The sequence below is a fragment of the Mus musculus genome, chromosome 17 (genome assembly GCF_000001635.26).
Source record: "Mus musculus strain C57BL/6J chromosome 17, GRCm38.p6 C57BL/6J".
Lineage (NCBI taxonomy): Eukaryota > Metazoa > Chordata > Mammalia > Rodentia > Muridae > Mus > Mus musculus.
The window spans coordinates 50,051,563-50,077,556 of NC_000083.6; the positions used below are offsets into that span (position 1 = coordinate 50,051,563).

Genomic DNA, 25,994 nt, shown 5'->3' on the forward strand with positions numbered 1-25,994 from the left:
CCGAGAACTGAGTCTGAGTTGTGGGCACCATAAGCCAGACTTGGGGCAGTCAGCTGAGCCTGGAGAGCCAGGCATAGCTGGGTGGGGACTGCAAGCTGCTCAAGACATGGGCAGGGGGAACTGAGATGAATGTCTTCTATTAAGGCAGGGCTGCGGGTGCAGTGATGGGAAGGTCCACTACATCCCTGAACCTGTGGAAGGCTTCTCACTTGTCACAGGCATGGTGCCAGCCCAGGACATCTCTGAGCCAGCATGAGGCCACCTGACATGGCAGCTCACGACAAACCCAGCAGACCCAGATGTAGGTACCTCAGCCAGGTGTGACCTCCCACGATACCTGATGCTCTCAACTTCCACGGGAGGTTCAGGTGTATCTCTCAGAATCCCTGACAGTGAGTGGCAGAGCCTGGGATCTTTCAATCCTCTCAGACTCTGGGCTCATGCCCCATTCTTGTAAGAGGTTAATTTAATAGAATACAAAGTAGATGCTGGTAGCCATAGTTGGGGACATTTGTTCATGGACTCAGTGGGAGCCTAGAGACGTCGCACCAAGTGGCTCAGGTGGAGGAGGCAGAGTGACAAGGTCTAAGTACCTCCATAAACTCCGGGAAGAAAAATACACAGCACAACCACCCCAGGCCTCAAATCTGACTGCCTGGCACAACACCCCTGCTCTGCCTAGCACACCCAAGTGGTTCTTGCTTCTTGATCAAAGGTATTGTAAGGGGTACTGGGGTGTATCTCACAGTGACTTCATATCATCAGGAAGTCCCCAGGCAAGAAGTCCCCAATTAATGAACAAGAAGATCCAGAAGGGTATAATACCTGGACCGCCATGCAGGAATGGGGACAGTCCACCTGCTCTCCCTGCTGACACTAGCACCACAGTGCAGGAATGGGGTCAGCCCAACAGCTCTCTCTCTGAACATCTGGACCATGATGCAGGGATGGGGTCAGCCCACCTGTTCTCCCTTTAACATCAGCACCACAATGCAGGGATGGGTCAGCCCAGCCATGTTCCCTGTAGCTCCTTTAAGACCACTGTGAACTGTCCCTGACTGGATCTACTGCTAGCTGCTTCCTACCCAAGGGAGGCAATTTCTGCAATCCTTTTAAAGTGTCTTGCTGTGATTGCAGAAAGAGACTTAAACATTACAACCTCTTTAGGGGGCAAGCAGACAGCTGAGCAGGGTATGGGATGGTGAGGCTGGGGTTGGGTGCCCTGTGAGTGTTTTTCAGGGCAGGGCAGTGAACAGACGCCCCAGAGAAGGAAACAAGCTAAACTCCCTAGGGAAAGGCTCAGGAGAGAAGCTGGGGTCAGATAAGGGCTTTGACCTGTGGAGACAGGGTCCTTAAATGTCCAGCCTTCAGGAAGGGAACGGTCCTTATCTGTGAGCTGGGAGCCACAGTAGCATCTCCTGTCATAGTTGTGGTGAGTGTAATCGAGATAACACCTGGGGAAAACTGGACCAAGGCCCTCCACTAGCAACGTGTGTCTACCAACTAATTTGAAAAGGCTGGAGATGGAAGGAGAGTGCTGTGATTGCTTGCAAGGCAGGGTGGGGGCTGCTGATATGCACAGAGAGAGAGAGAGAGAGGGAGAGAGGGAGAGAGGGAGAGAGGGAGAGAGAGAGAGTGAGAGAGAGAGCACGAGCTGTCTACTTGGGAGGACTAAAATGGGCTGTGTGGCTCAAGCCCCTGGCCTGTCTCCAGCTGGAAACCCCCTTCCCACGCACTGTTGGACTGAGGCCTCCGTGACACATTAACCCACCAGTGACCAAAGGATTTGAATTTGCAGAAAAGGACAAGGACCCCAGGAAATGGAGACTGCAGGCCTAAGTGCTCTGGGCATTACAGGAGGGTTTGGTGTCAATCTTCAGCCATAGTAGAACCTGGGCAATGGAGAGAGAGAGAGTCAAGGAGCCCTAGAGCAGAAATAGGGCACTGGACATCTGGGAAGGGTTCTAGGAAAGGGTTAAAGGTCAAACCCAGAAAGTGAACCTTCTCAAGGTCTAGGAGAAAGGTGGGTTCTGGAACACAGTCTCCACACTCCTGATAGACTCTTGGGATCAACTGTCTCATTTCTTCTTAAAAGGATTCTGTGAGGGGTAGCACTGTGCAGCCAGGGCCCTGAATAAGAGCTCCCATGGGGATGTTAGTGGCATGTATCTGGACAAGACGACCACCTAGCTAGAAGGTGCACACAGACATGGGTTTTCTCTCCATGGTGCTGCCTGTCTCCCATGGCTGCTATGCCTCCCTCCCGGGTTTCATGCCTGACCTGGACCCTCATCTTCCACATGGCTCTACAGTCGCCCTCCCTCTCAGAATTTAGTATGCTCAGCCCCCCAGCCTCACGATGGAGCTTGTCAGACCCTCACACCAGATCTAAACCCAAGCCACCATCAAGGTGAGACAGTAGTCTACCTCAGCGAAGTGAAAAAAACCCTACCAGTATCTCTAAACCAAAGATCAAGGTCTTGAATAAATGATAGCTCTACTGTATTTCAGAATTGAGGCAGTCCTTTCAGGGAAACCCTGCCATTAGATCTCAGATCTGACCATCCCATCTTTTTTTCCTCAAGAAGTGCTGACTTAGCAAAAAATAAATAAACAAAATAAAATCAACTCACTGCCCCTATTCTCAAGCAGCCAAATCACTTGCAAGAGGTCAATTTCAAGTGTTTTTAGCTAATACAGAGTAGAAATGGTGACTGGGGACATGGTATAGAAAGGTCTAAACAAATACACTAAGGCAACTCTGTGGGTATTCTATTGTCAGGCAACTTATGGTCACCTTCCTAAAGCCAGAGAGGGCCCCACTGCTAACATAAGGACCCACACAATGGATGGGATTTCCAGGCAAAAGTAGAGAAAAGGAGACTATGAGAGTTACAGAAGGCTTCAGGAAATCTTTTCATTCTATTACACTGGAAAAGCCAAGTAGAGTGGAGGCATGGGTGGTGTCAACCCTACCTGCCGTCCTATGCCAGGGGTGCCAGCTCCCAGCCCGGAAGTGGTAAGAGAGCTCACTCATAAGAGTGCGTAGAGAATAGAGCGATGGCCCCTTTAAAGGATGGCAGAGTCTGGTAACTGGGAAGTATAATAACTGCTGTCTGTTATGGGTGGGTTGCTACATGACATCATCAAGTCATTAGCACTGACAGAGAAGACCCACAGTGGTGACAAAGCATTTTCTCCATGGTGCCCATCTGTCAACTGTATGTGCTTCTTGCATTCAGAATGCTTCCATCCGAGCAAGCAGAGCCATTACTCTCTTGCGTGGTACGCCCTCCTCCCTGCTTTCTCACTCCCTTGTTTAGGCAGACACTCAGAAGCAGAACGCCCAAGCTCACTGGAGAGTGGTTCACATTCTCTGTATGGGTGTGAGGGTGGAGAAGGTCCTGGCCATCCGGGAACACTGACTGAGACTATTTCGTCTAGAAGCCACTTTTGGAGTCCTCGCAAGTCAGTTTCACTGGGCTCTGTTCACTCAACATGGTCCACAGCTGCAGTTGGTAAACAGCTGTGTAGCCCAGACAGCTACTTGATAAACTTTCTCTTGTCTACTGTGTCTTCATACTAATTTCATTTCCTTTTCCCTAAGAGGCCCTGGGGAATACTAAAAAAACCTCTCTTTAAGCAGGTCAGAACTCCTGGCATTGAACACTTACTCCTGGAGGGCAGCTCTTCAGGCCCATTTGAGGGGTCGCCCTCTGATCTATCCAGTGCTGGCTGCAAACCCCGCAGTGGAAACTCGCCAGCCTCATTCTCTGCCGAGGGAGAGGGAATGCCAGGCTGCTGGGCACTGGGCACGTCCCCTGTGGATCCTGGTTTGGTCTCCGGTCTTCGGTTCACTCCTGCAGTGGCAGCATCCGTCTCTGCAGCCTTCGGAGTATCATTTTCCAAGGATGAACGGTCCCCTAAGGTGCATTTCACATCCCTGGCATCTTCAACACTGTTGGCAACAGGCTTGAGACGCCGGCTGCCTGCTGAGCTCACCGAGGGCTGGTACTGGGGCACCACGCTAACAAACTTCAAGCCCTGACTGGCGGCCTCCTGCACCTGGGAGACAAAGGAGACAAAGGGGATTTTGTAAATGGGACACAGCTAGGCACTGAGACCACTGTGGATTCCCAGTGTCAGCACAAGCTGCGGAGGCCTAAAGGGTGGGTCTCACTGTTGAAAACACTTAAGCATTTGGTTATTTATTGAAGAGTCTCTCTCTCGTGTGTGTGTGTGTGTGTGTTTGTGTGTGTGTGTGTGTGTGTGTGTCTATGCCATGCTACACCCATTTATGAGCTGCCTGACACAGATGCTGAGATCTGAACTCAGGCCTCTGCAATAGCAGCAGTTTTACTACTTAGCTGCCTCTTTACTGTTGTTGTTTATATAATTTTTGAGACAAGATATCACTGTGACGCCTCATCTTGCCTTGAACTACAGATCCCCCTGAGCCTGCTTCCTCGGTGCCATAATGTCTTTTTTTTTTCCTTTTTTCCTCTTTGGTGAGTGTGTACAATGCCTATGTATGCACTTGAGTATGGACACCAGAGGCCAATATGAAGTATCTGTCCTTGATCGCTTTCCACCTTTATTTTTGAAAAAGAATCTCTCGATGAAACTCATCTATTTGTTTAGGCTGACTGACCAATGAGCTCTAGGGAGCCACAGCTCCAGGGCCCAGCGGTAGATTACAGCATGCATTGATATGTTCTGTTTTTAACTTGGGCTCTGGGGGTCCTGACTCAGGTCCTCCTGTGTTTGTGGAACGCGCTTTACTGGTTGAGCAGCTCCCTCAATGTTCTAATCTCATTTTTCATGAGTCTGGACAAAGGATCTGACAGAATAAGCTCAAATAGAATTTGAAGAAGGAAGTTCTCATGGTGACAGTTTAATTTTTCTCCTCCACCATCCCAGGAGGCTAGAGTACAAACTCAGCACAGCTGCCCCACAAGCCCTCACTGCTGGGTGGCAGCACATGATCCCAAGAGCCCCCTTTTGAAGGCAGCACTTTAGGCAGAGGGCCTAGGTGGGGAATCTGATGGGCATCCTTCCCCGTGCTGCCTGCCCTTAGGCCTGAGGGAAGCCATGGTACCCTCGGAGCACCCAACCCTGACCCACAGCTAATACTGAGCCCTTCGATCCCCAGTCCATGGTACATATCATCTCACGCAAGGAACCGGAAGCTATACCCTCTCACTCCCTGAGCTCAGAAGAGGAACGTGACCATCTTTCTACAAGGTATCTTGTGACACATGAGCACTCCATGAAACCAGCCCCAGGCAGTTGAATTTAGTAGGAAGGACACTGAAAGAATAATTAGAAGTAATCGCATAATGAATCCAATCAAATCAGCCGAAAGTAGGAGGTGGTCTTCCGGAGATTTCCCCGGCAAGGATGCTCAAGCCCTGGGACCAATGAGCAAGGAGGAAAGTCACAGAAATCTTAGTCTCTGACTGCTAAGTGCATGATCTCAGGAGCCCTCAAGGCTTCTGCAGTGCTCAGCTATGATCAGGAATCAGCAAGAAGTACCAGCATGGAGCTACTGGAGAAGTGACCTCTGCGGCCCTCCTCACACCAACTATCCTATGTTAGTTAAACTGTGTCATCTTGGTTCCACACAGAATATTCCAGAACACAAAATCTACACCAGTTGCAGATGTACCCAAGTCTTTTATTTTAATGAAAGCAAGACTAGCAATAGTAGACCTACTATGCACCCACTATGGTCTGGGCGCTGTGCTGACATTTACATCGTGTTCTGTGTATCATTGTCTCCATTTTAGGTGAGGCCTGGGGGGTTGGGGGGGAGTTGTAAGCTCGCAGTGGGGAGTTACAGTTCACAGCCAGGCTTGGGCAGAAGCAGACTTGAGACAGAGTCGGAGCCTCTCAGGATGTTAAATCTGTGCACACCCGCCCTGCACGCTCGGCTGTTAGCTTTCTGTTACTATGAGCAAAAACCTCAGGAAGAAAGACAACTTCATCTTGGCTGTCACATTCTGGGGTTTCAGACAGGGTGAGTGTAGAGTGTAGAGTAGCTCTCGTCCCTAGCTGAGAGACAGAGAGACAAAGACAGAGACAGAGACAGGAGTGTAAGTGTAGAGCAGCTCTCCTCACTAGCTGAGAGACAGAGACAGAGACAGAGAGACACAGAAGGAACACCTGCCCTTCTTACATTTCTTCACTCCCCCTATTCTACCCAGGTCCCCAGCCAATCCAGTGGTGTTACCCACAACTGCAGTGTTAGCTGTTCTGGAAAGAACCCCCTCAGTAAACACACACATACACACGCACACACACACGCACATGCACACACGCACACGCGCGCACACACACACACACACACACACGCACACACACAAACATACACACATGCACACGCACACATATACACACGTTCTACCATCAGCTAGGTGCTCCTCAGTTCAACGCCAAACAACCACTGCACATGTATGTGCACAGGCCTGCTTCTGGCTCAGATTCCTCTTCAAAGGTAGATAACGAGAAAGTGGGAGCGGGGAAACGTCTCCAAAGTCCTTCCTTTTAGTTATTGATCTATGATAGTCACCTAGTTTTGAAATTATTTTGGAAAGCTTCTGAAAGATACCACAAACTTTAAAAGAAAAGAGTGAGGAGACAATTACATTAAAGACCCTTCGGCTAAGGAAAGCCATTCCCCACAAAGCAGAGCTCTCAGTTTCTGAGCAAAATAGACAAAGGAGAAAGGGGAGAAGTTGGGCAGGGCTCATCTAAAGTGAGCAAACAGCTTGTCACAGAGAAACATCGCCTTCCTTAATGGAAGTTTACGGTGAAGCCATGGCAATGGCAGGGCCTGAAGGCATTCAGAAAGACTGAGCTGGGTGCCCCGGACCTGTTCCTCAGTGATGTGGAAAATCACAGAAGGTGGTAGAAATTTTCAGAGCCTTGATGTCATCTATAAGCAGAAAAACCAGGAGCCTCTCATAGCAGACAGCATGTGGTAAGTGGACAGATCAGGGCCTAGCAAAGGTACTAGCGCTGGCAGAGATTCCTGGACTCTTCTGTCAGTCTGGACCTCTGGCGGCCACACAGAGACTGCTGGGGCCATCGGGCAGAAAGAGAGAAGAGATTCTGCACTCAGCCCATGCTTACCTCAGACCCTTGTGCCCTACACTACTTTGTACTGAATTCACTCTTAGCCAGGGTTCTCAAAGCGAGGTCCCTAGGCATCAGTGTCCCCTGGGATTTAGGGCGCATTGTGGATTCTCAGATACCTTAGACCTACTCAGTCAGCCATTCTGAGCTGAGCTCTGTAGGTCAGGATTCTGTCCAGGATATTCCTGTGTCTACATGCTGGAGGGCCCTCTGCAGCAGGTCAGGGGTGTTCTGCATGGTTATGTTCTCAGTGATGGGACGACGATCTGTTGGGCAGGCATGCTTACTGCATATCTGCATGTGTGTGAACACCTGGCATGCATGAACATGCACGTTCCTTCACTTTCATTTCTCTCTCTCAGAAAGTCGTATGACCAAGTCTCTAGTCAAACAGAGTCCTGTCTGTTTCTCATTTTCTTGTTTGTTTGGTTTTTTTTTTTTTTGTTTTTTTGAGACAGGGTTTCTCTGTATAGCCCTGGCTGTCCTGGAACTCACTCTGTAGACCAGGCTGGCCTCGAACTCAGAAATCCGCCTGCCTCTGCCTCCCGAGTGCTGAGATTAAAGGCGTGCGCCACCACGCCCGGCTTGTTTCTCATTTTCTCATTCTCTCAACTCCTTCACAAAACAAGTCTCAGAGGCTTAACAATGGAGGGTAGGCTGGGTATCAAACAGGCTTCATCTAGGGCCCCGGGCTCTCCTCAGGCCCCACTTTCTCCTGGTGACTCTAGTCATGGAGTTTCAGCACTGATCGTTCTAACCACTATCCACATTTGTGCCTTAATCCCGACTGCCCTTGTAAGTCCTGACCAATCCAGCCAGTGACCACAGCTGCTGGACCTCTGAATCTGGAGACACGGCTCTCTCCCTCCTCGGGTCCTCCCTTCTGTATCTACCCACACACATTCAACCACATCCTGCCAGATCCATCCCTCACCATGCTACACACAGCCAAGGTCACCTTACTCCACCTCTATAGCCAAACAGCATGAGGACATCATACCTTGTCACAGTCTCCAAGAGATGGAGTCAGTTTGAAGACAAAGTTGTGAGTACTCTGGTCACCTCAGCTGTGAAGCTTCGAGACTATCACATGCACAATCACAACTGTAATGAGGCAAAAGAGCAATTCACACTGTCTAACTCTCCTATGAAATATGTCTGCATGCATTCTATTAGGCCTCTAAAACAACCCCTTACAGCAGAGGAAGCCTGTCAGACGTCCCAGAGCTCTGAAGCAACACCAAACTCATCCTGCACACCCTGGACTGAAAGTCTTTCCCTGACATACACAGCCTTTGCTGAGAAGCCCACGAGATGCCAGCCTAACTTTATGTACGCTTGCGCCTGCCCCATACTCACTTCTGTTGTCTTTGGACTACTGGGTAGGTATTGAGAGCTAAGCACTGCCGTTTGGATTGAGCCATGACTTAATCCAATACTTTCTATCATGATAGAAAATCTCCATGGTAACAGAATCAGAATGTCAGAGAAAAGATATCTTTTGAAATTTAACTATATAAGAGTCTTAATTTATTGAAAAAGTCAACTTTGGTTACATAGTCAAGGAATAATTTTTAATACACACACACACACACACACACACACACACACACACGACATTCCCAAGATATCTTAGATGAACTGGAGGTTGTTCAGTTTTAGAATGTCTATCTATATTTAGAGCACATATACCAGCCACAGGGAAGCCACTGAGAACTGGGACAGGGGTCAAGTTCACTGAGTAAGTCATCACAGCTGTGCATAACATGGGACTGTTATTACAAAGCCTCTGCTCTCACACGAGATCCATGGGACAAGACCCAGTGCCACAAGCAAAGGTCAGAGACAATTTCAAGGCTATCATCTGAACCCAACAAGAGAGGTACCAAAGTTAATTTTGTCACCCTGTCTATATACTACGGTGATAAGTTGTTTGGTAAAACACTATGCTAACTTAAATGTTGCTAAAGCGGTAATTATTTAAAGGTATGACTGACATCCACAACCAGCTGACTTTCCATAAAGTCAGTTCTACAAAGTAGTAGGCCTCAACCAATCAGCTGAAGGATTTATGGCCATGTGCCCTATACATTTAACTCCAGAACCTGGGAGGGGCTGGGTGAGGCCAAAGGGGCTGGGTTGAGAAAGGCTCCATACTGTTCAAAGGAAGTTAGAGCTACAGCTGGTTGACTTATTTTTAACAAATTATTGGAGTATCTAACTTTATGATGAGTCCGATGAATGCCTGTAAATCATCAGCTAATTAACACTGAAAATTAAAAGTTACTGCTTAAAAAAAAATTAAAGGGGTTTTATTTTTATCCAGAAGAATAGCTTCTAGCCATATGTGCCTATAAAATTAATTCAAATGAAAACATTCAATTCCTTAGTCATCAGTAGTGACAACCCTACTGGTTGGTATATATCTAGAAGATTTCTGTAGTGACTGAAAGTTCTACTTGGCATATAGCTGCTATCAAGCATGATATATTATATAAAATGGCAAATGGCGGTGGCCTAGAGAAGAGCCTCAGTGTTTAAGAGTGTATACTGCTCTGAGGGATGACTGGAGTTTAGTTCCCAACACCCACACTTGAAATGACACAATGATACAATGTGGTTTTCTGGCATCTGCAGTTACCTGCACTCATGTATATACCATACACATTGTTTTAAATTTAAAAATACAAAAGGATGGCAAGAGTCTGAGGCATGTAATACACCCCAAATGCACCTTAGAAAAACATTACTGTCCACTCTAGCTCTCCTCATAATTCATGGCTTCCTGCCGGGGAGCCACGACACACACCTTAAGTCTTCAAACAGAGCTATGTCAGGGCTAGGCACAAAATCTGCTGTTCTGGGTTGCACAGTTTCCATGACTTTTTGCGGTGAATATTTTATCACATGCACACAGCCCTCCCCACTTTTGTCACTGGTGCAGCTTTCTAAAAAGCCAGCCTCAAAATAACAAGAACTTGAGCTCTCATCTGCAGCTGCCTGTAGGAATGTATCAACACTCAGCTTCTCAACTGAGTGCTTTGCCAGGAACTCTTGCATGCACATGAGCAGGCCACGAGGAAGAGCCACAGAGATCCATGGTGGTGGTGGTGGTGGTAATGGTGGTGATGGTGGTGGTGGTGGTGGTGGTGATGGTGGTGTGGTGATGGTGGTGTGGTGGTGGTGGTGTGGTGGTGGTGGTGTGGTGGTGGTGGTGTGGTGGTGGTGGTGTGGATAGTGATGGTGGTGTGGTGGTATGGGTAGTGACCGTGGTTGTGGTGGTGGTGGTAGTGGTGGTGGTGGGTGGTGGTGGTGTCTTCTAGGTGACCCAAAATTCTAGGAATGAATCTTGGGGCAAACAGCCTGAAGACCTAAAGCTTCGGACCTAGCACTATATCTTACTGCTTACTCCTCAAATCAGTTGATGAGATCAAACACGGGAATAGTAATGCTCACTTACCCATTCATTGGATCAGTCATCTTATTCCTACCATGAATCCCTACTATAATGGATGGGACTAGGTTTTAGGGAATTAAAAATGGTGCTACTCTTCCATCTTGGGTACCCATCATTACTCTACCATCCTGCCGTATCATCTGAGAAACCCTAAAGAGTTAACCTTGGCCTTCTTCTTGAACTGCCCATACTCAATTTGAGATGCCTCCTGCTAGTTCTGCGATGCCCAGTGGGTTGCCTTTGATCCTCTGCTAGTAAGGGTGAGTTGGGAGAAAGCAGGAGGCATGCTGCAGTAGCTCAGCAAACCAAACCCCCTTAGAAACAAAAGGAAGGGGCTAGAGAGATTGCTCAGTGGTCAAATGTTGGAGGTTGGTCTGGTGCTATGTATACAGATGCTACACTCTGAACCCCAAGACCCGTTTCCTATCCAGAGGAGTGCAATCTCACATATCCTGGCCTTTGTTGTGTAAACCTTGCTCCGAAATTTAAAGTTGATTGGTTCATTTAAAAGGCTGGACAGCCAATAACTGAGCAGAAGAGAAGTAGGCAGAATTGAGGTTCCACGGCTTGGGGTCAGAGCGGGAGCCACACTATGTAGAGTGCTTCCACACTGTGTAGTGGGTAGACCAAGAGCTTGGCTTAGACCTGCAACAGCCCTGCCAGAAAACGTCCTCCACCCCACTTGACTGCCCACTTCTACTTGTTGGTGTTGGCCTTCTTATCTATGGCAAATTCCTTCATAGCAAAAAACATGACCACTGCCAACGTACCATTCTGTCTGCCAACAGCTTAGACACCAGAGACAGAAATTGTAAACTTCCTGTTACTCTCAGGGAAATACTCCAGGGACTTGGCTTACTTGGTTCATCTACAACACAACCCTTACACCTAGGGCTCGAGAAAAACCGCCAAGATGCAAGGGCCAGAAGACCAGGGCACTTGCTCTGGTCTTCACATGACAGAGATGCCACGTGTAAACTCAACAATATTATGGTTGCCTAAATGCAACCTGCATAATCCCAACACTAGTCCACATACAACACAAAGAGGGGAAATCTCACAAGCTTCCACCCCAAAATAAAAAGCTACAAGAAATTAATAGCTGCTAAGAGAGGGAGACTGCATCCTCTCAAGGATGGGTCCCCTGACAGGGTATCCAATCTCAAATGGTCAGCTCTGAATGCTTATGATTGTACGAACAACACTAAATAGATGTGTGTGTGTGTGTGTGTGTGTGTGTGTGTGTGTGTATGTGTGTGTAATGATAATTATAGAAAAACTATATAAACTTATGACAGAGTAGGAGAGATATGGGAAAGGGGAACTAGGAGAGTATAAATGAAATAATTCTCATGAATGGAATTATCAAAAAAATTAAACTTTTAAATTAAAAAAAAAAGAATCTCAGAGAAAAACTCTGGCCAGGCTTAGGTCAGGTGTCCACCTCTGGGCCAATCAGCACTGACCAGGTTGCCAGGTGGTTACCAAGGAAGTCACATCGCTGAATAAAGTGATTCTCAAGAAATACTGTTTCAAGGCAGACAAAAATCAACTTGGATATATTTCATGCATACATCATGTGACGAGAAGTAAGGCTTGCAGCTTCTTTATGACCGACTTGCAGAAACAGGAGCCTCAACGGATAAGAGGCAAATGCTACAAGAGACGACTGATATTTAGGGCCGACAAAGCTGAGTAGCTAAACTGGTATCCAGCACACTGACATATTTTTTGGTCAAAACTGTTTCTGCTCCGTTACTCCAGGGAATGACTTGTCTGGCATAGACAGAACATTTATCTGCTCCCCAGAGAATGTGCAGATCTCCACCAGGTCTGCTCAAGACATTATAAACACTCTCTGGAACCCGCCTCCTCCCAGCCAGCTTGGCCGCCATCTCTGACACACTCCCATTATTCCAGCAAGTCATCCCGCAGAGCCTGGCCATCTCTAGAGCTAAGCACACATGTGGTTGAATCAAATATGTACCATACTTGGTTTGCTTCTTTTGTCTGAATCGTAGTGGCACAGCTGGAATCTGTGCACACAGAAATGGTTTGGAGCGACTCACAGTGAACAACTGTGGAAGTATCGGGAACTAGGCAGGAAGAGCCAACACTGCATTCATTTTTCTTAGTCCTTACGCCCATTGTCCTGGTTTCGTTTCTGTTGCTGTGTCAAAAGCACGTCAGGGAAGAAAGGGTTTATTTGGGCTCACAGTCCTAGGTCCCAGGTCCAACTCTGAGGAGAAGCCAAGCCTCTCAAGCCAGCAGGAAGTTTAAACAGATAATCTCATCACAGTCAAGAACACACAGAGAGAGTGAATGCTTGCCTGTCTCACTTCCGCACATGCAGCCCAGAAGCCAAGGCCCAGGGAATGGTCCCAACCGTGTCAGTTTATGTAATTAAGATGTCTTCCATTGTACTGGCTAGTTTTGTGTCAACTTGACACAGCTGGAGTTACCACAGAGAAAGGAGCTTCAATTGAGGAAATGCCTCCATGAGATCCAGCTGTAAGGCATTTTCTCAATTAGTGATCAAGGGGGAAAGGCCCCTTGTGGGTGGGACCATCTCTGGGCTGGTAGTCTTGGTTCTATATAAGAGAGCAGGCTGATCAAGCCAGGGGAGGCAAGCTAGTAAGGAACATCCTTCCATGGCCTCTGCATCAGCCCCTGCTTCCTGACCTGCCTGAGTTCCAGTTCTGACTTCCTTTGGTGATGAACAGCAACATGGAAGTGTAAGCTGAATAAACCCTTTCCTCCCCAACTTGCTTCTTGGTCATGATGTTTGTGCAGGAATAAAGACCTTGACTAAGACATCCATCTTCCGTAGACTCATCCACAGGCCAACTTGATCAAGATAATCCCCTATTAGGAGTCAATTTTCAGGTGATTCTAGATTGTATCAAGCTGATGACCAAAACAGTCTATCATAAACAGGCATTTCCTTTCAATACTCACGCTGCAGACTTGAAAACTGAGGCAGAGATAGATAGGCAATCTGCCCAGTGTCATCCAGCAAATAGTCCAGGGGCAAGTCAAAATGAAATCCAGGCAGCTGTCATTAATGTTCATCAGCATTTTAATGTACCACACACACTTACACTACCATTACCTCTGTTGTTTCCTGTACTATGAATATCTGGGCTACCTCTGAATGAGTCTAGAGTATTTGGATTGTGGACATTTTACTTTATGGTGTGGTGTCATGGCTCTCCAGCAGTGGGAAGACAATCAAGACTACATCAGGAAGGAGGCGGTGGTGGCGCACGCCTTTAATCCCAGCACTTGGGAGGCAGAAGCAGGTTGAATTTCTGAGTTTGAGGCCAGCCTGGTCTACAAAGTGAATTCCAGGACATCCAGGGCTACACAGAGAAACCCTGTCCCGAAAAAAAAAAAACCAAAACAAAGCAGAAAAGACTAGAAGAGAAAGTTTTCTCTCACAATTTAAGGTCACAGTCCATCACTAAGGGGGAAGCAAGGCAGGTGCTTACGAGCTAGTCACATCACATCTGTGGTCAGGGGCAGAGAGAAATAAATGCATGCAGACCTATCTCATTTGCTCTTAGGTAGCTTTTCTCCACTCTTTGAGTGTCTGTGAGCCCCTGTCTAGGGACTGGTGCCATCCACAATGGGCTGAGATTTCAATTAACAATCAGGACAACCCTGCAGACAAGCTCAGAAACCCACATAATCTAAATAATTCCTCGCTTCCTAGGTGACTCTAGGTTTTGTCAAGGTGACAATTAAAGCTGATCACCATGGAGATTGGGGCTCATTAGATTGTGTGTGTCTTCATCAGTTGGTCTGCAAATCTTTAGGGGACATTTCCTTGATTAATTATTGGTGTGTGTGGTGCCACCCCTGTGCAAGGGTGGTCCTTGGCTATAAGAAAAAGCAAACTGACTGAGACAGGGAGGGTGACAGGAAGAGCCTGGGATGTGATTGCACCAGTATCTGTGAGCAGCGATCCTGCATGGCCTCTGTTTCTGTCCCTGCCCCGATATCTCTCTGTGATGGACTAGGCCTGGGACATGTAAGCAAAAGACACCCTTTCGTCCCCACGTTGGTTTTGCTCAGCATGTATCGCAGCAATAGAAAGCAACCTAGAAGAGAGGCCAGGCGATTTGAAAATATGTTCATTTGAGATTCTGAAAACCTACATATTATTGGGTAGTTCTAGCTTCTTTCTCTGTAGTGCAGGCTGACCTATAATTTACTAAAGTGGTCCAGGATAGCCTTTAATTCACAATCCTCTTGCGTCTGCTTTGCAAGTGCTGGGGTTACAACTGTGCAATACCACCCCAGGCTATTCCTTATCATTCCCTATAGCAAAGGGAACTCAGTCCAGAGTACAGCAAGGCTTAAGGGCTTCCCTCTCGAGACAGCACCATTAAGAAAATGAAGCAGCATACCACCCCGGGTTTCTAATCATCTTCTAACAACCCAAGTTCCTCAAGAAGAAGAAAGTGGAGGCAATGTTAGCCTGAGTGCTTACTGTCATGGTGAGCAGCTTCCCAACCTGGGCCTTTGTGTAGATGAGGTAACACATTTCCCTAAATACCCCCAAACAGGCAGCCAGCCACTACCAGGTGGGTGGGGTGGGTGGGTGGGTGGAGGGTGGGTGGTGGGGGTGCGGGATGGGGGGGGGCTGCTGAATCAGCAGCCCCAATTTTATACTTCAGTAACACCAGTGACCTGAGACAGCAAGCTGGGGGTGGGGTGTCCCTGAATATCAAGGGCTTATTAGAACTCCAGGGAATTTTCTAGAAATCTATCTTTAGAGTCTCCATGGAAGTCAAAGCTCAGCAGTGAGGCAAGGAGACAGAGTCCCGAGAGTGTGAGCAGGAGCAGATGCCCGTCTTCACACCTCGCTGCTTTAATATCCCAGCGCTGTGACTTTCCCCAGCGCTCCCTCATTTACAGGGGCTTCCATGACATTACTAAAAGGCACTTTAACAAAATGTTGAGACTCTGCAGTTGGGCATCATTATGCTTGGTTTAACCCTTGGTTTGAAGACCTATTCTAAAAAAAAAAAAAATTACCCTTGAGTCCAAACTAACAAATATACAATGTGGCCTTAACGGCACCTCGATGTCCCAGGGTAAATGTCACCATTAAACTAGGGACTTGGAACTGGTTTCTATTATGATATGCTGAAAAAAAAAACCTGAATGTTTTATTGTAAATAAAACACTCTGTAAATACCCTGGGGAACAGGAGGACAATTTTAGAAGACAGATGTGACTTGAGAGTTTTATATACCACAAAGATGGAGGTCCCTTTGTGTAACAATAGGTTATTTGGGGGAAGGGGCCAAGATCTGGGGATATACACCGTTTAAAAGATTATTACTGATGTCCAGTAATGCTTACATTTAATATTCAATTTATTTTTAAACAAATACATGTATTTACAATGAAATATAATCCTTTCTTCTTCATGGTTCTTTCCCTTTAGCTGCCATCAATTCATATAACTATACATGATAGATAAATAAATGCAATCTGCTGAGGCACTCAGTATCTCTTGCAAAGATGTGATTCCAGGGATGACTACTTGAAAGTGGATAACCAATTTGGGGGTTTAACGGGGTGACTGTTTCTCCCTGGCTCATCAGTCATTGAATTCTCCACGTCTTAACTTCTTGTTTTCTATGCATTCTATTTTATTCTGCACTGCCTCAGCCTCACCTAGTAGAATGGACTGAACATGACCTTGTCGCTTCAGAGCCCCTGTGTGTGAAAAGCTCTTTTCCCCCCACAGATGGCCACACTCATTTCTCTCAAGTCCGTGTGGTGAACCAGAACCCTCCACACCTACACCGAGAGAGGTGGTGTCTTCAGAAGTGTCCTGTGCTCCAGTCAGTGTGGGTGTCTGTGACACCTCTTGAGTGAAGTGGAGAATCATGTGACATTTTGAGGCAGCTCATACAAATTCCATGAACTTCAACCTTCTTCTTTTAGGGTCTGTCATGGTTTAAGTAGGCCGAGTAACAAGCAGCATCCATCTTCCAGTGATGAGGGTACCATGCCCTGAAGGTAGACCCCAGTCCCATGCCACCCAGTGGGAACTCTGTATCCCACCACTGGGAATGTGGCTCCCTCTGCCTACTTGAAGACTTTGGGGCAAACAAATGGCTGTTACTGTTATAAACCAATATCCTTAGGTGGTAAATACATGCTATCAGACCTTTCTGTCTCTCTTACTTCCTCCCCAACTCCAGCCTCCTTCCCTGCCTTGGTGTTCTGAGGCAGCTTCTCACATAGACTAGCCTACTGAGGTGGGGGATTGCAGGCATGAGTCATCACACCCCACCTAACTTCCTTTGAAATACAAAGACCCTCACTAATTTGTATCCACAAGTGACTTAGTGGCTTCTTCAAGGAAACCTCCAAACCCTCCATAAAAGACTGGCTGAGCAGTACCTTCAGAGATGCAGAAATGTAAATAAAGAGAATGCAAATGTTCCTCAGGAGTGGGCCTTCAGGGCTATGAGGAAAGTCATTAGGCTCTCAGTTTGCCATGCTGCATCCAAACTGCGGATGCAGGTGGATGCCCGTGAGATAAACACACTGCCCTGCACTGAGGGTTACACTATTAATAGGCTCAGGAAACTCCTCGTAGGCAAACCGAGACTTGCTTCTTGTTTATCGCAAGTTACAAATGTGCAGTGCATGAATTAATGATGATGTATTATTCAAGGCTGACGGAAGGGTAGAACTGTACCTACCTTCCCAGGCACAGGAGGAACAGAACGGGCACAGAGGCTCTGAGCTCCAGGCTTAGGCAGCACAGAGAGAGGCTCCCATCACCCTCTAGGGAGCGGCTCAGTTAGAGATACAACTGCCTCATATCCAAAACAGGGAGTCATTGAAAGTCAAGTTTCTACACCAAGCAATGAACAGTTCCATCAAACACCGTTTCTACGGGGAATGCATCTAAATAACTTCTTTTTCAAAATTTTCTATATTTTCACATACTTTTATACATCTACTTCGAATATCCTGCATAACAATCTCTTTTTTACCCCTAGAATAACATCCCTGTCCCCATTACCATCCCTATTCCCCATTTCCTTTGCAATGATGTGGGGAAGCAGCCACAGGCTGCCGCTGGAGGTGTGGATTTAGAAGTGAGTTACATGGAACTTTATTCCGTTTTCTTTCATTTCTCAGCTGCATGTGTGATAGCAGGTGACTTCGGTTTTCTCGCCTTCTGTATGTCACAGTGCCACCCCCACGGTGACAAACTTCCCTAGTTTTCATTCTTTGAAACACAGAAGTCAAGACTGATGTAACAGCTGCATCACTTCAAGTTTAGACTTCTCTCACAAACAGATCAGTTGACTGATGGCAGTGCTCATTTTTAAATAAAAAAAAAAAAGAAAGAAAGAAAAATTGGGAAAAGAATAACCCATTGAATTCTGATGACATCTGTTAAAGAATAGATTAAAAATACGTTAAAAATAGCAACCAACAAATATTGGTAGGGCTGTATGAAGAGCAGAAAGAAGACAGAGCTGTGCCCAGGAGGCTCATGCATAAGGGTCTGAGCCACTGAGACCCAACCGGGGCCAGCATCCTAATCCCTGACCTCTTTGGTATCAGGAGGAATAATTTAAAAACTGAAAGAAAAAGAAAGAAAGGAAAAGAAGAAGAGATGAGAAGAGGGTAACCTACAGGGGGTGGAGCTCCTAAGGCTCTGGCTCTCAGAACTCTCAGAAGAGACCCCGAGTCAACAGCTACAAGACTGACTGCTTCAAGTGTTGGGGAGACAGCAGCAGGCAGCCAAAGCTCTGCCAGGATCAACTCACTCCACTGAGAAGACACCCCAGCCCTCGCACCAGCTTCTCCACTTATCTTTTAGATGACAAATGCCTGGCAGACAGGAGGCTTCACAGAGGGGGGGCTGAGCACCACTGTAGCCGCCCCCAGCTCCCACATGTATTCCCTGACAGTGCATAATTAGCACTCAAAACACGATTGATCCATCTTCTCAAAAGACCACAGACATACCGATAGAAATGATATGTATCGCTTATCTCCTCCCTGCCCCCACTGGTGGTAACAGCAAACATTTGTAACCGGCATGCTGCAAAGTTATCAAGTGGGTACGTGTGATGTGACACCTAACCCAGCCACTGCCAGGGAGGGCTGACTGAACTAACTGCCAACCGCCCAAATGCTGACTAGAGAGGCTCTGAGTTACAGGACAAAGATACTGACTGTTCACGGCCTCCCTTTGCACTTTCTCTTTCTTGGTGTCACCTTTCAACTCCTTCCTATCCAAGGAGGAGGAGTTGCCAGCCTGAGAAACACATGGCTGTCACTTTTACCTTCCTCCAAGTGCCAAGAAACTTGCCATCGGCACAGAGAAGAGAGGCAACACAAGGCAAGTAGCCCAGAGAGCAAAAATAGCAAATGACTCAAGAGCTGACAGGGAGACAGGAGCTACATATATCCCTGTGGTCCTAACACTTATGAAGCCGAGGCAGGAGGATTTCTGCAAGTTCAAAGCCTGTCTGGTCTGCAGAGCAAGTTCCAGGGAAGCCTGAACCACTGTCATTCATGAATGAATAATGAATGAATGAATGAATAAAATTAATAAATAGGACATAAGTTAAAAGCAATAAGAAATACTAGAGTAAACAGAGGTAGGAAAGACTGCTCTGTAAGAAATGAGTGGGGTGGTACCCTACCAGTCCTGCTGCAGGTCACAGCAGTGAAATCAAGTGAAGCCCACTGCCACCCCCTCCCCCACCCCTGCACCCCTTAACACTATATATGTCTCAGCTATGAAGATGCCGAAGGCCTCAAGGGTGGTGAAGGAAGAGCTGAGGAGGGGAGAAAGAGGTTGTCAAACTTATCTGCTGCAGCCAAAGTAGCAATGAAACCGCAGAGGGGAAGGAACAATCTTCATATTGAAATAGATAAAATTAAAAGGGAAGGGGGAATCCAAGGCCATGGTGGTCACCCTAGCAACAGAGACCCAGCCACAGCACCCAGGGACACCAGAAACGAAGCTGGGTTGGCTTTGTGAAGGACATAAGCCTCTGCCCAAACTCCTGTTGCCTTTCCTGGGCAATCCAGAGTGTTATTATATGTGGATGGTTTTATAAACTCAACTCTTTAACAACTCTACAGACATTTTTTTCTTTCAAAGAGGGAATGTCTTGAATATGTCAGGGCTGAAACCAGCCAGTCTGTATAGGCTCTGTAGTGTGTGTGTGTGTGTGAGCGCACGTGAGCACATGTGTGAGTGCAAGATACAGAATCCTAATCCTACCCTCATCCCATTTTTAAAGTGAGAACCATTTTTTAATAGAGAGGGAATCATTTCCTCTTTTATGCTTTTTACAAGCAGGAAACAGTAGACTGTGGAGCCGTGGTGGGTTACTGCCTGCCTGTCAACATTCCACAGGTGGAAAGGTTTTGTTCGTTTGTTTTGTTCTTGTCTTAGAATAGTGTGACAGTTTGGATGAGATGTCCCCCATAGATTTAGATGCTTGAACACTTGGGCCCCCGTTTGTGGTGCCATTTGGGTAGGGTTAGGGGGTGTGACTTTGCGGTTCCAAAAGCCACGAGAAGTATCAAGTTCTCGCGCTGTTTGCTGCTTGTGGCTTGAGATGTGAGCTCACAGCTGATCTAGTCACCATGCCTACCAGTTGCCACACTTCCTCACCATGAGGGTGACAGACTCTTGCCTCCCTGGAACTGTGAGCTCTGACTAAACCCTTCTGAGGCTCAACTCAGTCAAGGCATTTTACCACAGCAACAGAAAGGTAACCAACATTCACCCCTACGTGGCAATGGAGACTCAGAACACACATGTGTTATGCCATGTTTCTTTCTCATCCTGACTTCAGACAGGGTCTTTCAGTGAACCAGAGGGGTCCCTATCTCTGCCCCTACCCAGCCCTGCGGTAATAGATGTGGCAGCTCCAAGGGTCCCCATCTCTGCCCCCCAGCACTGGGGTAATATACACTGATGTGCCCAGCTTTGACATGGTGACACACAGGTCTTTAAGAGTTTAAATGACTTCTAGCCCATGCTGGTTTTAGTCAATGTGTTTTCTAAACAAAATGTTTCCTCATGTTCCCCTCAACATCTCTGCTGACGGTGATTCAGTTTAGGGGGCTTGGGCTCAGTAGGCAAGAGAGCTTGCTGCACAAGTGTGAACATCTGAGCTCAAATTCCCAGCACCATGTCAAAGCTGGGCACATCAGTGTATATTACCCCAGTGCTGGGGGGCAGAGATGGGGACCCTTGGAGCTGCCACATCTATTACCACAGGGCTGGGTAGGGGCAGAGATGGGGACCCCTCTGGTTCACTGAAAGACCCTGTCTGAAGTCAGGATGCGAAAGAAAGTGTCATGGCATAACACCCAGCATCCTCCTCGAGGCTCCACACCTGCAGTCATGCATTACATACATCCCCCTCGGACAGAGATTGCCATCATCTGAAGACGCCGGTACATGAGATTCTCTTCAGGAGTATCTGCCTCCATCTTGAAGTAGGAGTACCATTGGAACAAGTCTTTAAGAAATGTAATAATACACAGCTTTTTAAATTTTTGATGCATGTTACAAATTATGAACAACTTGAAATGTCTGTTTGCTGATTCCCAGTGCAACCAATTACAATCTCAGTAATGGGGAAAGACAGTGGGCACCAGGTGTGTGGTGCAGAAAAATGCCCATACCCCCACCGAGTAGAAGGCAGAGGGAGGTGGACTGAGTTCAAGGTCAGCCTAAGAGCCTGTCTAAATAAGTAAACAAAGAAGGTGAGGTGCAAGCAAAGATTCAAAAGAAATGAAAAAAAAAAAAGTGACCCAAGTAGGTATCTGGAAACAGATCATAAAAATGACCCCCACTGCAAGGAACTCTCACAGGCTGGCATAACTAACTTGAACAAGAAGGCAGTAGGCATAGTCCTTACACACACGGCACACACACTCAGACCTGGCAGAAGCAAAGTGTGGACGTTGCCCATTGGACTTCAGAGCATCTCTCATGGCACAGGGGCTCTGTGCCCCTGAACAGGAACCTCCAATCCCTTGTTGGGAAGAACACACAAATGAAGAAAGCTTGAGTTAATTTAATGTGGCTTGCGAGGCAACAAACGTGGGGATACATTCGGTAAACGTTGAAAACTTCCTAGAGCATCAAATTCGTAAAGCACTGAGGGGAGGCTATACTACGTTTTCTTCAGATAGCTTTTACAATGGCAGGTGGGAGATTCCGTACATAAATTCAAAGGGACCACTGTGATCTGGGCGACAGCCAGGCCTGGAGCAAGCGGAAGACCCAGGCTAGTCCGAAAGGATCCTCCAGCCTCAGTCTTCCAAGTGCTGGGATCTCAGCTGTACCGCCATGGCAAGCTCATTTGTGCTAACTCCTCGCTCACTGGCCACTTTTATACTGACTTCAATAAAACGGACTTTTCCCTGTTATTTTTTTTATAAAGGTCATCAGATAGCACATGATTCCTTAAGACTTTGCATTCACAGAAGGGTGAGGTCAAACATCCGCCAGGTGTGAGATGCACACGCACGTGTGACATCAGACTGTCCCTGCTGCCGCCATGAATAAACGGTAAGAATTCGGATTCCAAATGATAGGTGTCAGAAGTAAACATATGAAGGTAGTGTCTGCGCCAGGTGTCCCTGTCATCTCTCGGATGACAGAGTCACAAGACAAAAAGTTGCACAGGATAAAATTGCTTCTTGAAACATGGGGGGGGGGGGAAGACTCCACTTTTATAAAATTTGTAGAGTTTAAAAGAGACATTGTGTAGCTAGGCTAGTAACTGATACTAAGCAGAAATGTGGTTGTGGGGAAGGCATTCCTAAAAGGTTCTATGTTGAATGGAGTGTGTGGACACGTGCCTGTAATCCCAGTTTTAGGGGCTGAAGCAGGAAGATCAAGAGTTTGAGGCCAGGGCCGGGCAGTGGTGGCGCACGCCTTTAATCCCAGCACTCGGGAGGCAGAGGCAGGCGGATTTCTGAGTTCGAGGCCAGCCTGGTCTATAGAGTGAGTTCCAGGACAGCCAGGGCTACACAGAGGAAACCCTGTCTGGAAGAAAAAAGAGTTTGAGGTCAGCCTCATAACAAGACCCTGTCTCACAAAACAGTTACAGGCTGGAAACTGGCTCCTGGATTTGCTGCTCATGCATGAAGACCCAAGCTCGGCTATTCAGAATCAATGTAAAAACCAATTATGACATGTACACTTGTCATCAGAATCATTGCTGGGCATACATTCTAGATAAAATGGCGAGCTTCAGGTTCAGTGAGTGAACTATAATACGGCAGATCCAAATAATATTAATCCCACCCATTTTTTAAAGAAAGAAAATGCTGAGGAGATCCAATTGGGTAATCCTTTGGTCAGGGACAGGTCCAAGCGCGTGGAGTTGACCTGAATGATGGCAAGCCTCGAAGGGTCTGTTCAAATTCAGCCATCCAATTCTGTAACATATACTGAAAAAGACTTTTTGACAAATTAGCTGCCCTAGTAAATTTAACATACTGAATGGAAATAACACACAATCCCGGAAACTTTTGTTCACATCCCTGCTGAGTTATTTGTCATAATACATCTAGTTGTTTCTGGACAAGATCTATGAGTTGATTAACCAGCATGAGACCTCTCTGTATCTTGACATTAGCTGAGGCCTGTTTATCTATGACTGTAGTCACTGAGGCTGACAAAGTGTTAATGGTGTCAGTTGTCTGGACCTGTCCAGACAGAGCCAAGGCTGTCTGAATTAAGGCCAAACCCAGTTCCTAGTTAGTGGTAAAAAAGCAGGAGAATACTTGAGCATTATACATCACCGTCATTGGGAGTGGAAATGTCGACATTATCCCCCAACGCTGCTCTCTCTTTATTATTGACGCCCTGGACATCACCAAGACGAGGGACATTAGTATTCCCTTGGTCAGTCTGGATTTTTCGGGTGAGTCTTTCTGGTACCCAAAATGGGTTGTCTTCATTCTGTGGGAAAACACAGATAGCTCCCCTGGATCTTATCAAGATAGGATCCGGGCCATACCATTTATTATCAAGGACATTTTTCCATTTAACCATCTCATTGGGCCTATCTGGCTCTGAACAATGACGTTCAGCCGCAGTATGGCCATGAGCATCAATATTTAAAAAATTGAGTGTAAAGAGTGCCAAAGACACCGACACTCTTGGTGCTCGGGGTACAGTCTCCTCAAAAGTTCCCCTCTTCTGTTTTATAAGATAGGCTTTGAGGGTGCGATGCGCACGCTCAACAATACCCTGTCCTTGAGGGTTGTATGGAAGTCCAGTCAGGTGGGTTACGTCCATCTGACGGCAGAACTGCTGGAATTTTTGAGACGTATAAGCTGGTCCATTATCAGTCTTAAGGAGTCTGGGTTTTCCCCAAGCACTCCATGCCTCAAGACAATGTTGAATCACATGTGAGGCTTTTTCTCCGGTTAACGGAGAAGCAAACATGATGCCAGAACATGTGTCAATGGACACATGGAGATATTGAAGTTTTCCAAAGGAAGAAACATGTGTAACATCCATTTGCCAGACCTGTAGAGGTCGAATACCGCGTGGGTTAATTCCCACATGAGGAACTGGCAAGAACTCACAGCAGCTTTGACATTGAGTAACAATGTCACGGGCTTCTTTTCTTGTCAAGGAGAAACGACTGCGTAATGTTTCAGCCGTCACATGAAAATTGTTATGAAAATTTCTTGCAGCCTCTACCGGGGATGATAGGGCAGCAGCCATCACTTTAGTGGCCTTATCTGCCAAATCATTTCCCAGAGCCATGGGGCCAGGTAGGCCTGAATGGGCTCTAACATGAGTAATATAAACAGGAGATCTTCTAGATAACAAAACTAATTGTATCTGCTGAAAAATATTGGCAACTCTACTGGAAGGCTTAATCACTCCAGCCACTTCTAAAAGATTTACTGCATTAACCACATAATAGGAATCTGACACAATATTAAGGGGTTTTAAAAAGGTTTTTAAAACTTCTAAGACCACTAAACATTCTACCACTTGAGGTGAATTTTCATTATACTGTTTGGATACCACTTTACCATTAGCCACATAGGCACCTATGCCAGTTTTTGATCCATCAGTATATACCACAATCCCCTTTTTAAGTGGGTTTCTTACTGTTATTTGTGGAAACACAACAGATTGATTTTGGGCAAACTGTAAGATTGGATGCTTTGGATAATGGTTATCTATTTTTCCTGAAAAGGAGGTAACTAAAACTGCCCAATCATTAGATGCGGCTGCCAAGGTTTGAACCTGTGCAGCGGTATAAGGTACAATTAAAAGATATGGACTTTGCCCAAAGTGGGTGATTGCTGCTTTTAGGCCTTTAAGGGCAAGCTGTGCAATTGCATCAGGATACCAATCTATTATTTTAGCTGGGGATACGTTTGGATGGATCCACAACAATGGCCCATTCTGCCACAAAACTGCAGTTGGCAATTGTGCTGTCTTAAAGACACACAAACTGAAAGGCTGCGAATCCTCAATACGTTGTAATTGTGCATTCTGTAAGGCCTTTTCCACTTTTTGTAAGGCCTGGTTAGCAGCTAGAGTAAGAGTCCTAGGGGAGGAGATATGAGGATCTCCTTCTAAAATACTAAACAAAGGCCTTAACTCAGCAGAAGGAATCTTTAAAAAGGGTCTGAGCCAATTAATATCTCCCAACAGCTTTTGAAAATCATTTAAGGTATGGAGGTGATCTCTTCTTATCTCTACCTTTTGGGGCACAATCTTATCTGGGGACACCACAGAGCCCAAGAATTGTCCTGTATCAGAAATTTGGACCTTTTCTGTGGCTATCTGTAAACCCCACTGACTTAAAGTTTTAAGTAGAAAAGGATATGCCTTTTGTAGCATGGTAAGGTCTTTATGGCACAGGAGGATGTAAAGCTGGCACATTGTAGGACTATTGGACATCCCCTGTGGTAAGACCTTCCATTGATACCTCTTATCAGGTTTAGCAGAATAAGCTCTCTGACCCGTTAACAAGTCAAAAGTCCAATCTCTCTGCTCTGGAGTTAAAGCAGCAGCGTTTGCTCGGGCCTGCGCCTGTGCCGCCTCCTGCCACAGAGCTCGCCATTCCACACACTTGCCCATACCAGGGAGAGCGGCCTCCGCAATCATTTGCCAGTCGGCAGGAGTCAGTGCCACGCCGGCAAGCCTGTCCAACTGCACCAAGGCAAAACCAGCACTGATTCCACATTTACGGACCGACTCGGCAAGTTCCCCAATCTGCACATATTCTACCGGAGCGTGGACACGCCCACCCTCGGCTCCTTCAAAGACTGGAAATGCCTGCTGTATTTTCCTTTGTTTCTCTCGGGGAATGAATGAGTCTGCGCACTGCCT

At 46.7% G+C, this 25,994-nt stretch overlaps 1 protein-coding gene across 3 annotated transcripts in view; it reads right to left on the reverse strand.

Moving 5' to 3' along the window:
* Positions 1 to 25,994, reverse strand: part of Rftn1 (raftlin lipid raft linker 1) — a 197,240-nt gene that overhangs the window by 58,305 nt on the left and 112,941 nt on the right. The window contains exons 1-2 of one of the 3 annotated variants that reach the window (XM_030250135.1): positions 23,432 to 24,301; positions 3,675 to 4,065 (exon numbers count right to left, since the gene is read on the reverse strand). In XM_030250135.1, the coding sequence (XP_030105995.1) occupies positions 3,675 to 4,065; positions 23,432 to 23,590 (550 nt within the window). In that variant the 5' untranslated portion in view covers positions 23,591 to 24,301. Of the gene's footprint in view, positions 1 to 3,674; positions 4,066 to 21,557; positions 22,550 to 23,431; positions 24,302 to 25,994 lie in introns of those variants that run through there. The other 2 variants (XM_006525081.3, NM_181397.2) reach the window with 2 other exon arrangements.